The sequence below is a fragment of the Microtus ochrogaster genome, linkage group LG8 (genome assembly GCF_000317375.1).
Source record: "Microtus ochrogaster isolate Prairie Vole_2 linkage group LG8, MicOch1.0, whole genome shotgun sequence".
Taxonomy (NCBI): Eukaryota; Metazoa; Chordata; class Mammalia; order Rodentia; family Cricetidae; genus Microtus; species Microtus ochrogaster.
Window position 1 is genome coordinate 12,408,563 of NC_022033.1, and position 14,603 is coordinate 12,423,165.

Below are 14,603 nucleotides of genomic sequence, written 5' to 3' on the forward strand. Positions count from 1 at the left end.
CCTCTCTCTCTCTCTCTCTCTCTCTCTCTCTCTCTCTCTCTCTCTCTCTCTCTCTCCCTGTCCTTCATTCCTCTTTCCCTCCCTCCTTATTAAGGGTCTTGTATGCATTTGAGACAAGCACTCTGCTGTGAGATAGATCTCTAGTCCCTAACCCTTTCTTGTTGGGCGTGCTCACCCGCTTCATGAGTTCTGGACATAGGGTTGGAAGAGCCCCTGGCAGGCTCTGGGGACTTGAGTACAGATCCTCTTGAACTCTGGTCTCCTGGTGGCTTCTTAGGACCTAACACCCTTTCCTGTCTTTAGGTCTCTGACCTCAAGGTGTGAGCCACAGTAAGTCTGACGTCCCAGCCTTAGGCACATACGTGTCCCTGGGGCACACGACGTGTTGACTGATGATAGAAACCTTGATAACTGTGGCACTAAAGTTGGTGGCTGTGGCTCTTCCAAGGTTATAGAAGGAAGGGAAGGAAGGAGAAACCGTGTGTGAATGTGGGTGTGTGTTGGCTTCACCATACGGAAGGGAACTGCCACACAAAAATAAGTATTTAATGAAATGTCAGCCATGCATAGTGTGATTCGGTGGGTCGGCTCCTTAGTGGTTATTTATCAGTTCTTTTGGATGTTCAGTGTGGGTGGAGGTGGTGTAGGATCAGCCTGTGCCAAAATTGCTGCTGTCCTTGAAACAGCCCTGTTGACAGCTCACCCCAGATGGTTGGGGACCAGGGAAGGAGAAAGGGTCTATGCTGCAGGCTGAGCAAGTCCTCCAGTCGGCCCTGCAGCAGGCCACGGGATGTATCAGGCCCATCTCACCTTTCACAGGTGTCGGCCTCCTGCGCAGCCATGGACCTTAGTGCTCAGCCATTGCTGCCAAACCAAACAGATGGACGATGCCCTCTGCGTGGCAGTCTGCAAGGAGCTGGCAGGGCGGGTCCAAGGTACAGATGCAGTCACCCTACAGGATTGTACGTACCCATTCTGTCACAGCGCCTCCTGTGCCACGGGTAAAAGGGGAGCAGGTGCCAGGAGGTGTCTCTCTCTGTCTCTCTGTCTCTCTGTCTCTCTGTCTCTCTCTCTCTCTCTCACACACACACACACACACACACACACACCTGTGTGTCCTAGGCTGGGGAAATGCTCAAAAAGGAAAATTGCTTGCTAGCTGAGCATGGGGACCCAGGTTCGAATCCCCAGCACCCACCAAAAAAGAGAGGTAGTGTAGCACACACTGGTTATCCTAGCCCTGGGAAGCAAAGACAGGAGGATCCTGAGAGCATGGTGGCCAGCCGTGCTGACCAGTTGGTGAACACAGTGAGCCAATCTACTGAAAACCCTATCTCAAAGGATAAGAAGAGAAATAGGGAAATAAATGCCATGTCAGTCCCTGGCCTCCACAAGCACACACACCCCTACATACATGTGCACATACATCCATACGCCACACACAACAACAAAGTGTGTCCCCTGAGAGTCCCGTTTGTCTCCTCCGTTACCTCACGCCCACAGCCATGGCTCCTTGTGCCCTCCAGTCCCAGGCTTCCAGCCAGCTCATCTCTATCCCTGGTCGCTGCAAGACACAGCGTTTGCAGACCACGAATGCATTGTTATGAGGCAATTTGAGTTTGTTTCAGGGCTGGGAGAGGTAACAGAAGGGCTTGTGCCTCCCATCAGTCGGTGAATGGCTCCCCAGCAGCCCTTAACTCAGACAAGTGGAGCGAGACAGCCAGGAGGGGAGGCGTTTGCCAGCTGAGCTGCCTGCTCCAAATGTAAGCTCTGGGCAGGGTAGGACAGGGCAGAGCAGGGAAGGACGTGGGGTTGGTCCCTCATAGAGGAAGGTGAGTGTGCACGTGACGTCGCACATCTGGCATCAATTAGACCAGGTACTAACAGGCAAGACGCCGCTGGTGGGATGCGGACCAGACGTGGCTGTGATGAAGATGTTGTATCTTGTGGCTTTTAAGCAATATCCATGAACAGTCGAACAGTCAGGTTCCCTCCTCACCCCTCCCCTACCCCTGCCGCCATTTCTGCAGGTTCTACCTCTGTGCGTTCAACCACCAAGGATCGGAAGTGTTGGGAACAAGTGTGTCTGTCTGTGCTGGGCATGCCTAGAATTGTCTTCTTGTCATTGTAGGCCAGACTAGAGAGTATGTCTAGCCACGGAGCGTTACGTCATATTGCTTGGTATAAGGAACCTGGGGACCGGCTGAAGTGCCCTGGACTCTGTGTGTGGGTCTGTGGTCTGGAAGAGCTGTGTCTCATATCCACAGGGACCCTGGAACCACTGTTATCTCCATTATAGATGGAGAAGCTGAGGTAGCTAGAGAATGAAAGAGCCAGGCACAGTGGCCCAGACCGCTAATCCCAGCACTCAGGAGGCTGAGCAGGAGGATCAAGTGTTCTAAGCCAGCCCAAGCTACGTAGCAAGACCCTATTTCAGGAAATAAAGAGAGAATAAGAAATTTGCCGAGGGCACGCTGCCTTCAGTGCTGTGGGATTTCTGTATGAGTTCCTTTCACGTGAGGATTTGGGAAGTGATGGGTTTGAAGTCGGTTTTGGTTTTCTTAACATTCTTGTGTGTGTGCGTGCGTGTGCGTGCGTGCGTGCATACACATGCGCGCAGAGGTCAGAGGACAGTTTTCAGGAGTCTCTTCTCACCTACCACGTGGGTCCCAGAGACTGAACTCAGGTTGTCTGACGTGGTGGCAAGTGCTCTTCCCAGCGACATCTTACCTGTCCTGTTTGGGGTTAGATAATGTCGCTCCTTCAGGAAGAGGTGTAACGCTTGCACAGCGACCCCTACAATCTGTAAGTGGCCCCTGTGTTCCCTGTATCGTGTATGGTCATTATTTTTGCCACGTCCACTTTTCTCCTTGGTGTCATTTAGGGCTCCCTTCAGCTCAGTTCCTCCAGCCGCCAGTGGTGTCTCTAGGAAGAGTGGCACAGCCTGTGTGTTTCCCGCACCTGCCTTGTCTCTCCAGAGTACTTCGTCACCGAGTTCCCTCTGGTGACTATCTACTTTATAAAACGTGTGTCTGCCCTGTCACTGGGTGTGGGGAACAGCACCGCTGCTAACCCTACAGTCCACTCAGGAACTGAATAGCTTGTGTGGCAAAGTGTTCTCTGCAGACCATGCAAGAAGGGACACATTTGACCCTTGATCCCGATGTCCTGGCGGCAGTTTATCCTTCCCACGATTCGTTTATGCATTGTGGTGACAGGCTGTACCGTGTAGGAGAGGCCGTTTGTACATTAATAACGCCAGCTGAAGCTTGTGCGCCGGCTCCAGAGCCAGGAATTAGAGGCACAGTCAGGACAGGGCACGCACTTCTCCACTCTAGGTGGAGGACCTGGACCTGACTCGCAGGGCCAGCCTGTGACACACCCTTTCAGAGGATGGCCGTCCAGCCCTGCTTCCTGGGGACAGGCACTGGCTTGCACATTGTCTCTGGCCTTTCTTGACCTGCCATAGTCTTAGTCTGCTTCCAGATTGCTCTGCCCCAGTCCCAGCCCCTCCCTCACTTACCATCTCAGCCACCACCACTCTGAGAGAGCAAGTTTTCCAGCTCTAGCTACGATCTGGGCTGCGCGCCTCATCTTGGCTCTCATTCCAGCTCTCTCTCTCTCTCTCTCTTTCTCTCTCTCAGCTGCAACTCCCAGCCCCCGGCCCACGCTAATCTGCTTCTCCCACCTCTACTCGTGCCGGAATAACCATTTTAAAAACTGCCCTGGGGAAATCTAATCAAATGAGAGCAAAATCTAATTTGGCACTAAAAGCCTCTGACTGAAGCCCTGATTTCTGGGGCTTCGTTGAGCCTGGATAATAAGGTCTTTCTGGGTTTCACGAGGGTCCCGGGCTAGAAAGAAGAAAGGACGAGAGGAGAAGACAGGAACTGTGATATTTCTGGCACGGAGGACAGGCAGGGAAGCACACCGCTCCCTGATCCCGCTAGGCAGGCCAAGCACTGGAGTTGTGCACATTTGGAGCACATCAGCATCACAAAGACCTTGGCCTTGATCTCTGGGGATCCCCAGCCTGGTACCCAGGAGAGCTGGGAGGGAACCCAGTGTTGCTGTGGGATTCAACCACCTTCCTCTGTTCTCACTCATCAGCACAGAGAGGACCTGTTTTGTACTTCCTGGGCAAGTTATGGTCCTGAGTTCTTTTGGGGGCATGGCATTTTCATGTAAACATGAAATACAACATCTGGCAGGTATGGATTCCATGAGGCTCTGACCACTTTGCTGCTCATTGTAGCTTCCAGGAGCCAGCAAGATCTAGCCCCTTTCCCTGTGACATCACCTCCGCCTCCCCCTCTGTCTTCCTTGGGTCCTTCAAATGTGCCAGGGTTGCTTCTGTCACACTTTCTTTGCGCCTTGCTGTTCTTCCTGCCTGGCACAGTGTCTTTCAGCCTGCCACACTACCAGTGGATATCCCTGTCAAGCCTTCTCCCAATGGTCCACATGCCTAGTGAGGCTGCATGTCCCCATGGTGACACAACCTTCCAAAACAGCGCCACCTGCTGGGGATCAAGTGTTCAAACACATAAGCCTGTGGGGGCACATTTTAGACTCAGTTCGTAACGCCTCCTCAGGAACTGCAGTTGGTGACCAACCAGCTCTATACGAATATGACAGGGGTTGTTGAATGGATCTGAAGCCATACATGCCCTGGGACTGTTACCCCAAACTCACCAATTCCATTTGATGTCATTGTGGTTTTGATTGATAACTGGCTCTTTTTTTTTTCACCCTTTGCGCTCCAGTGGCTTCCAAAGGACATTTTCCTATCCATGTACATATATACTTTTTCCGTCTTAATTTTATTTTTAACCATAATATGTTTTTAAATTGTATTCACATATATAATGTGTTTGTGTGAGTGTATGCCACAAGTGTGCAATTGCCCACCATGACCAGAAGAGGGCGCCAGATCTCCTGGCGCTGAAGTTACATGTAGTTGTAAGCTTGGGTGCCAATCACCAAACCTGGGTCCTCTGGAATAGGAGCGTGGTCTCACTACCTAGCACCTCACTGCACAGCCCTGTATTTCAGGACTGGAGGTGGGGGAGTCTTCTTGTTGAAGTTCTGAGCCAGTACAGAAAGAACGGTAGCAGTGGAGGGCGCCAACCTGGGTCTGGTAAAGGCAACGTGGAAAGGCTTCTTCCTGATGGCATTTGGGCATCTGAGCCTTGTTCGAAGCTAGCTCCAGCTGAAATACCTCCAGCACCATGCACATTCTCTAAAAATTCTTTCTTAAAACAGCACCCACCCATCTCCCTCACCCCCCATCACTATCTCTATCTCTGGATAAGCCAGAAAAGGGTTGGACTTCTGAGTTCCCAGTTGGTCCATTCAAACCCACTGGTTGTCTGAGCTTGTGGTCAGCAAACTGTGGCCCACGGAGTATATCCAGCCCTCCGTCTGTTCTTATAAAGGTTTACTAGGACACAGCCACATCCTTTTGCTGTTGTCTTCGGTCCCTGTGTTCTACAAAGGTTAACTGCCACAGAGGTGGTTTAGCCTATGGGTGGACCTGCTGGCCCTGACATATGTGGGCTCTCAAGTAGGAGGGGCAATGGGGAATGAAGAGGCAGGCGTGTCATGGCATAGAGCGGGTGAAGGCAGAGTCACTGAGCAGGCTGATTAGATCTGGCCTGAGGCATTCCTGATCTCCTAGGGCCTTTTTAGCTCTGAGTGTGGTTCCAGAACCCAGAGATGCTCCAGGGCTGGGTGATAGTAACCTTTTTAAATAAGGTCACACTTTCTCCTCTTCAACCCCACTGACAGTTTGTTCTGGAAGGTTCTTCACGACCAGGAGGCTGCCCTAGGCGTTGGAGGAGGGGTATCCATCTAGCATCCCCTAGAGTCATCTGTTATAACACTAGACGTACCACCCTCTGAACTGCTAGGACAAAAGCAGCCTAGATGGAAGGCCCACTTGGGGAACAGAGTACCGCAGGGCATCCTGACCTGGCCTTAGGCCATCCTGGCAGTGACCTTGTTGAGCTCTGTAGGAAAAGAAAGATTGGCTTCTCTGCCTGCCTCCCAGTATTCTGTCACTCTGGTCCCCCAGCCAGGAACACTCATTCACTGTTTTGTGAGGCACCCGCGGCGTAATCACATCTCATAATAAAAACCGAAGCTCCTGGGACTCCAAAGGCACAGCCGCCTCCTGCCCCCACCACCACCAGCCAGGTTCCGTCTCCCCACGGAAGGATCCACCTTCCTGTTTTCACTGCTCTCTGGAGCCTCACTCCTAGATCCTCGCAAGCTGTATTTCCTCTGCATCTCTCGGGAGCAGCCAGCTCTCTCCCTGCACTGCTGAGGAGTCCTCAGCAGACCTCTTTGTCTCCTGTGTCTCCTTTGTCCTGTGCCTGAGGGACTCTGGAATCCAGTGACCCAAACTCCAAGGAGATAATTCCCTCCACTGGCCACCTACCAGGTCTCCAGGGATCCCCCTCCTTCGCAGCGCCTATCCCCTGAGGCAGCAGGCTGCCGCAGCTGTGTTCTCAAAGGCCCAACATAGAGGGGCCCAACACTGTCCTCTGGACCCACAGGAGCCTAGCTCCTCCTGTCCTACAGAGGTCATCTTGAATATTGCACCAGTACCCACTGGGCACTCTCTGGTCAGGGCACATCTCCGATCAGTGTGCCCTTGAGTTCTCCTACCTTCCTACCTCAGACAGTCAAGGTCCTGTGCTGGCCTCCATCTTGGTGGAGTGACTAAGGACCTCAGTGTCCCTATCTGAAAAAAGAGGACTAGTGTATTACCTCTGTGCACAACCTCTGAGTCTGTCCCCTCATCCCCAGGGAGAAGCTTCACGTCTCCCCTTCTGATCAGGTACAGATTGGGGTGCTTTTGTTAACAGCGGGCATTGTTGTTGACTGGTGTGACACAGATGGACACAGTGACCAGATGGCCGCTCCGCAAAGGTCACCAGTGCGGCCTCTGTGTCTGCAAGAAACAAAGTGGGACAGTGGGACTACCGCCCCGGTGAAGTTCTTACTTATTTCTGTTTGCCTTCTGAGTGTGCTGTTTTCAACATGTCCTGGGTGACTCTTGATGACCGTGTGGATGCTTTTCTGTGGGTAAACAGTCATGTTCCAAATTGCTGGGTCGGGGCCCATGTTCAAGTTGAACAGTCAGTGCCAAAGAGATTCCAAAGTGTTGGGCCAGTCGGCACACCCCAGCTGTCTGCAAGAACCCCAGTTGGTCCCCATTCCCACCAACCCTTGGGATACTATCAACTCTCCTGGGACTGTTTAAGACAGGTTCCAGAGCATCCGTAGGCCTGGACAAGAGGGTGTGTTAGCCGCTGTTCTATTGCTGTGAAGAGACACCATGACCAAGGCAACTGTTATAAGAGAAAACATCGATTTAGGGGCTTGCTTACAGTTTCAGAGGTTAGTCCATTATCATGGTGGGGAGCATGGCAACAGGCATGGTGCTGGAGAAGTAGCTGAGAGTTCTGGTTAACAGGCAGCAGGCATAGGGGGTAAGACAGCCTAGCATGGGCTTCTGAAACCTCAAAGCCCACTTCCGAGGACACACCTCCTCTAACCAGGGCGCACCTCTTCCAACAAGGACACTCCTAATCTTTGCAAACCGTTCACTGAGAGACGAGCCTGTCGCAGCCATTCTCATCCAAACCTCCACGAGAGGTGACGAGGACACTCTTACTTCTCACTGACCCACAGCGGGAACAACCTGCTCGCTTCTGCTGTGCTCACAGAACACGAGCCAGAATCCGGGACTTTGTCATCCATAGGACATCACGGACATTTTAAACAGGATGTGGTGGTTCATAGCTCTAATCCCGGTCCTCAAGAGGCTGAGGCAGGAGGACTGCCATGAGTTTGAAGCTGGTCTGGTCTACAAAGTTCCAGGATAGCTTGGGCCACAGTATTAGACCTTATTGAGTGAGAAGAAAAAAGAAGGTGGGGGGATGGAGCGGGGAGGGACAGACGGACTGATGGACCACTGGTGTTTAAGGCCCTGCTATAGTTCTTGCAGATAGCACACGATTAAATATCTGCACTCACCACCACTTTGAAATTATCAACTCTTGGGCTGGAGAGATGGCTCAGTGGTTAAGAGCATTGCCTGTTCTTCCAAAGGTCCTGAGTTCAATTCCCAGCAACCACATGGTGGCTCACAACCAACTGTAATGAGGTCTGGTGCCCTCTTCTGGCCTGCAGACATACACACAGACAGAATATTGTATACATAATAAATAAATAAATATTTAAAAAAAAGAAATTATCAACTCTTCAGCAAGTTTTTGCTTTTGATATATTTTTATTTTTTAATTATTTTTACTTAAAAATTATTTTAAGTGTGTTTAAGTGTGTGTGTGTATATAGTTAGAGTCACAGGCAATTGTAAGTCACCAGTGCTGGGACCCTCTGGGAAAGCAGTGCACACTCCTAACCCCTGGGCCATCCCTCCAGCCCTACCCCCTGCTTTTGATCCCTTAATTTTTAAAGAACATATTATCTACTGTAAATTATTTTAGTGTGTCTATGGCCATATTTCAAAATGCCTTGATGCTTCCCTCTAATCCTGCTGTACATTTCACCTTGTACATGTGAATGCCGCAGAGAAGGAGCCCTGGGCTCCCCTCTTGCCGAGGACGAGAGGCTGTGTATTGGTCTCTGGCTGTGAACACTCAGCTTGGTCAAGCTCACCGAGTGATGCCAGGGCCAAGTCTACTGCTCTCTCATGCGCCCTGTTCCCTGTTCCCTTCCAGCTTTCTTTGGGAAATACCTCAATGAGTACAACGGCTCCTACGTGCCGCCGGGCTGGAAGGAGTGGGTCGGACTGCTTAAGAACTCCAGGTTTTATAACTACACACTCTGCAGGAACGGGGTGAAGGAGAAGCATGGCTCCGACTACTCCACGGTAAGCTCTCCCACGGTGCCCACTCCAGAGCCAGCCGGAGAGCCCCTGCTCTCAGCCCCCTCCTGGGGTTGGCGCGCAGGTTTTCCATCTCTCTAGTCCTGGAGTCAGCTCAAATGCCACCTCCTCCAAGAGGCGCCCCTCACTGTTTCAGCCCGGTTTCTGGAGACCAAGCTCTAACATTCCTGAAACACTGAAGGACTCCCTTCCCTGTGCCTTCATTTCTAAGTAGGGATTGTTACCATGCCCACTGTCTACAATTACGTGTTAGTGAACGCAAGCCGGTTCTTGGCTGACCCCAAATATTCAGTTGTGTTTAACACTGTCCTTTCTGTCTGTCGTGAGGTACCAGTCCCTCCTGCCGTACTCCCCCGCTTCTCCTACTGTTTCCCTCCACCACCCTCACTTCTTGGTTCCCTTTCTGTTGCTGTGTAGACACCATGAGCACAGCAATTCTCATAAAGAAAAACATTTAATTGGGGTCACTCGAAGTTCAGAGGTTCAGTCCATTACCGTCATGGGAGGACATGGCGGCATGCAGGCAGACATGGTACTGGAGAAGGAGCTGAGAGTCCCACATTTTGATCCGCTGCCAACAGGAAGTGAACTGAGACACTGGGCGTGGCTTGATCACGTGTGATACCGCAAAGCCTGTTCCTGCAGTGACACAGTGCCACTCCCTGTGAGCTTACAGGAACCAGTGACATTCAAGCTACCAAGCTTGACAAAAGTAGTCACCACATGCTACTACTGCTCAGTTCCCCTCCCCACTGCACAGTTCAAGATGGTATCACCCGCAGTGGGCAAGTTTTCCCACCTCGTTTAAAGCAATGGAGATAATCCCATTCACAGACATGCTCAGGTCTGTCTCCCAGGTGACCCTAGATTCTGTTAAGGAGACAATGAACACTGCCTGTAATGGCATTCTATGTACTGTATTTGCTTATCTGCTATCTGCCCTGCTACCGGCTCCAGGAGGGCAGTTATCAGGTATAGCGTGAATAAGTACCCAGAGACAGAAATTGGGGTTCAACCTGAAAACAGAAAAACAAAGCAGTCCACTAGAGAAGTCTTACCTCTACCAAGGCCGGCAGACCACAGACTAAGCAGACTAAGCCTCTCTCCTCTCATTTCAATATTTCATTTCATATTTCCTCTAGTGCTGGGATTGAAAGTGTGTTGCTTCCTTGGGTTTGGGTTTAAGGTTTTGGGCCCCCCCCCCTTGGGTTTGCTTCTCATTGATCTTGTCTAGCCCAGGGTAGCCTTGAACTCACAGAGACCCATCTGCCTCTGTCTCCAAAATCCTGGGATTAAAGGTGTGTGTCACCATTGCCTGGCCTCTAGTGGCTTTAACTTTGCCTCTGGTTTTCAGGCAAGATTTATTTATCAAAATACACTTAACATACCACTACAATCAGGGCATGTTCAAAGCTCTGTCCTGATGCCTACCTGAGTGTGGGACACATAAACAACAGTCTAAATCCCCTGGTCCTCACCATCCTCCTGTCTCTCCCTCCCCAGGATTACCTCACGGACCTCATCACCAACGACAGCGTGAGCTTCTTCCGCACATCCAAGAAGATGTACCCACACAGGCCCGTGCTCATGGTCATTAGCCATGCAGCTCCCCATGGCCCCGAAGACTCAGCCCCCCAGTACTCACGCCTCTTCCCCAATGCGTCCCAGCACATGTAAGTCTCGGCCCCAACATGGCAGCATCACTGGTAAACATAGGAGTGTGCAGGTCAGGGTTCAGCAGCAACAGGACAGCATGAGATGTAGCTAAGCCTTCCCTAGAACCCTCCTGGTTAAAGACCCAAAGGCTGGCATGCCAGCACCTGAGAGGTAGAAACAGGATGACCAAGAGTGCAGGGCCAGCCTCGGCTACTTAGACAGTTGAGGCTAGGCTGGATTGATTATGTGAGACCCTGTCTCAAAAAAAGTAAATTATAACCGAGAACAGGGAATGGGAGCTGGGAAGGTGCCTGAGTCAATAGGGTGCACAAAGACCTTGGGAGTCCAGCTGTTCATCAGTTGTGGCTCTGGAGCACAGACCAGCCCGCCTGGCTCAGCCCTCTGGGGAAGGTTTCTGGACTGGGATCCGGGTCCTCACACACCCTCGTACTCGCTGGATCTGCACCTCCGGGGCTTCCTCCGCGAGCCTCTGTTTATATCCTTCATTTAAACCCTTTCTTCTCGGACGGAGCCTGCAGTCTTCCTTTGTGTGACAAAATATTTGACAGAAGCAACTTGGGGAAGGATTTGCTTTTGTTCCCAGTTTGAGGGTCCAGTACAACATGGTGGGGAGGGCGTGACACACAGAGCAGGAGGCTTCTGCAGATGAACACGAGCGCTAGGCTCACCTTCTCTTTATTCCGTCCAGGACCCCAGCCTGTGGGACGGCATCTCCCACATTCAGAGGTTCCTACCTAAGAAAACAGCCCCCAGTTCCTAGGTGACTAAATCCAGCCTGGCTGCCAACACAGCGTCTACAGTCCACAGTTCTGCCAGCTACTAGCCGTGGTAGCCCTTTGGTCTTCATGGTGACCCTGGCATATCAGTTCTCTGTTGCCGCATGACAAATGACTCCAAAGTTTAACCCCATTAAACAGCAAGCACACATTACCTCATAACCCTGTGCCGGAACCTGAGTCGGTGCCTGAGGTCCTGGCCCCGCTGGCTAGTTCTTGCTGTGTAGGCTCTCCAGAAAGCAATGCAGAAAGGGAAAGAGACGTCAAGATGGAAGCTCCATCCTTTTGACCAGGACAGGGTATACATATCATTGTGCCGTTAGAGAAGCCTACATCGGGGTGTGAAGACCTTTGATGCTGTCACACTTAGTGTTCCCCTTTTACAGGTGAGCAAGCACAGAAAGGGCAGTAGCTACCTAAAGTCACCCAGCTGCCAAAGGACAGAGCCAGGATTCAAATCCAGCCATCCCGCAAGTCCTCCGCCCAGCTGGCTAATACAGCTTTCTCCAAAGCTCTGTGTCTTTTCAAACTACCTCAGGCTCAGCAATGACACTCAGCAGCCCTTGCTGTGACATTCTAGGGTAGCAAGGACAGGGCAATTTGGACTCCCCCTGAATACCCAGGGCGTTTAATTTTCACCACGGTCAGAATGTGCCATCCTCCCCCAGCTCAGCTTTAATTTCTTTCTGAGGGTGAGAAGCACTCAGAGGGGATAGCAGGGACTGGGCTGCAGGGGGGAGGTGACGGAAGATAGTGAATTGCATATAGGGGGCAGCCGGCTACCCTCACCCCGAGTGCATGGTACAGCCTCTGTACAAATGTGTCTGTCTGCCCAGCCGCCTCCACCCACTGCCCTCTGCCCTCTTCCCCAGAGAAGGAGGCCAAGAACACTCCATCCTGGGCCCGATGCCTGTCAGCCAGGGTGTGTGATGTTTGACACTGCCTGCTCCTGTGCTGACCCTTTGAAGTGACATGAAATGGCCTGACAGCATCTGACAGGGGGAAGCAGCCCTCAGCCGCTTGCCTAGAGACTCCTCACTCCACCACGGCAGCTCTGAGAGGCTCTTGTCCCTGGAAGGCAGCCGTCCCAGACAGCTCTACAGGAGAATGTTTGTAATGGTAAAAGAGAGGGCAGAGCCTCTGAGTTTCCCCGCTCAGCAAGCCTGCCTCATCCCTGCTCCTGGAGCAGTTTTTTGGTCTGTGACAAGCCAGTGCCAGCCCCTGTTCACTCCTCTCCACCCCCCAGCCCCACGGCCCCACTCTCCCCACCATGCCACACACATGCAGACACACATGCAGACACACTTTCAGACACTGAAATACAGACACACAGGAATGCGGGCCACACAGCACATACATGCAGGCACACATACATATTCACACACATACATGGACATAGACAGATACATGCACACAAGTACGCATAGACGCACCATACACATGCAGACACACACAGCAGACACAAAAGAACTCACACATAGACAAATACGGGTAAACACATTCAGGTACACACCAAAAAAATATGCAGACAATCAAATATGTACAGGCACATATACACAAATACAAACACACACACACACAACACGACTAGGTGGACATATATGTACATAGGCTCACAGACCTGCACAGACATGTTTATATACACCTATCAGCACATCTTCCAACACGTGATATCTGAGGGCAAGCCCAGGTGCCAAGCCTCCCTTCCCAACACCTGTGAAGACAGGGGCAATGCTGACAGACTGGGGTGACAGGTCACAGCCTGCTGCATAAAGGGTGCCCCTGACTGATATAGGGGTAACATTTCTGTACATCACCTAGTGTAAGGAGAGAGGATGGCCAGCTCAAGGTCCTTTAGAGACACCCAGATATACCTCAGATATTTGAGGTGCCCAGCCTGGTGCAGGTGACCAGCTGCATGGCACGGGTCCCACTCAGGACCCAGCTCTCCAACTTCTGGCTCCATACAGCCTCCCAAAGTGAGAAGGTGATGGGTGTCACTCGCTGGCTCCCACCCACACCACCTTCATGCCCCCAGATAGGGCGGATACCAACCTGACTCCTAGTGGAGTCGGGGACAGCCATTGTATCCTGGAGTCTAAGCCTGGATCACAGGGAGTGACTTCCCCACACTCGAGCTGACAGTGGGCTCTGCCGCTGCCCCAGTAGCCCCTCTGGCTCCCTGAGGTGAGGAGGTTTGTTTCTAAGAATGTTCTACATGGAGGTCATGCCCTGGGCCAGCCGCGTGGGACATGGGCATTTCTCATAATCAAAGAGCGCGTGGGCTGGAAAGGATTTAGCGGCAGGAGCCTGGCAGGAGCCAGGGAGCCGTGAGGCCCTAGCTTCGTCTGCAGCACACAGTAGCGACTTCCTCTCTGCTGGACTGCTGCAAGCTGCCATGGTGCCATCTCCGTACAAGACCCTTGGATGTGTGAGAGAGTGCTGGGGTCCCCAGGCAGGGTCTGTGCAGGGAGAGCATTGTCTGTTCTGACAAGGTCTTCTCACAGACACCCCCCCCCCAACTCCTCTCTAAGGAACCAGTGTCAAGCAGGAGACAACTCTAAGCCATAAAGCCAAACATTGTTAGCTTGCTAAGCTAGGGATAGGGTCTCAAGGGACCAGTCACTCATGTTTGGAGACCCAGTGGACAGTGGCGTGATGCCCTCTTTCTGTGGGTTAGTTTTGGGTTTTACAGTTTATTTGTGGTTTCGTTTTGTTTTGTCTTGTTTCCCAGAGAGGGTCGGGTTACTGTGCCCAAGCGAGTCTTTAACTTGGGATCGTCCTGACTTAGTCTAAAGGGAGATCAAACCATAAAACTGGAAGAATAGGTGTGACAAAGAATCAAAAGGATGGCGTGCCTCACGTCCCAGATGTTGACTTACTAGGGGCATCCTTGGGAGTGTGGGCCCTGCACGCATAACCGCTGCGACATACTTGATTTTAACTTGGGTTTCTCAAACCAAGGTCAAATGCAAAGGGGTCACATATCTCTGGTCCTCCCTTGCTGGTGTGACAGCCATTTGTGTCCCCTGGGGCTAAGGAATAAATTCCCTGGGCAGTGTAGGATGGGCACTTAGCACCAAGTTCTGGGTGTCAGAGGGATCTGAACTAGAGCCTCTTTAAAGAGTTGATGAATGAGCGCACACCTTTAATCCCAGCACTCGGGAGGCAGAGGCAGGCGGATCTCTGTGAGTTCGAGACCAGCCTGGTCTACAAGAGCTAGTTCCAGGACA

At 51.9% G+C, this 14,603-nt stretch overlaps 1 protein-coding gene across 1 annotated transcript in view; it reads left to right on the top strand.

The window, feature by feature from the left end:
* Sulf2 (sulfatase 2) overlaps positions 1–14,603 on the top strand; it is an 85,696-nt gene that overhangs the window by 54,827 nt on the left and 16,266 nt on the right. Inside the window, exons 4-6 of the mRNA XM_005363130.3 lie at positions 8,751–8,902; positions 10,421–10,590; positions 11,741–11,756. Of these exons, the coding sequence (XP_005363187.1) occupies positions 8,751–8,902; positions 10,421–10,590; positions 11,741–11,756 (338 nt within the window). The remainder of the gene's footprint in view (positions 1–8,750; positions 8,903–10,420; positions 10,591–11,740; positions 11,757–14,603) is intronic.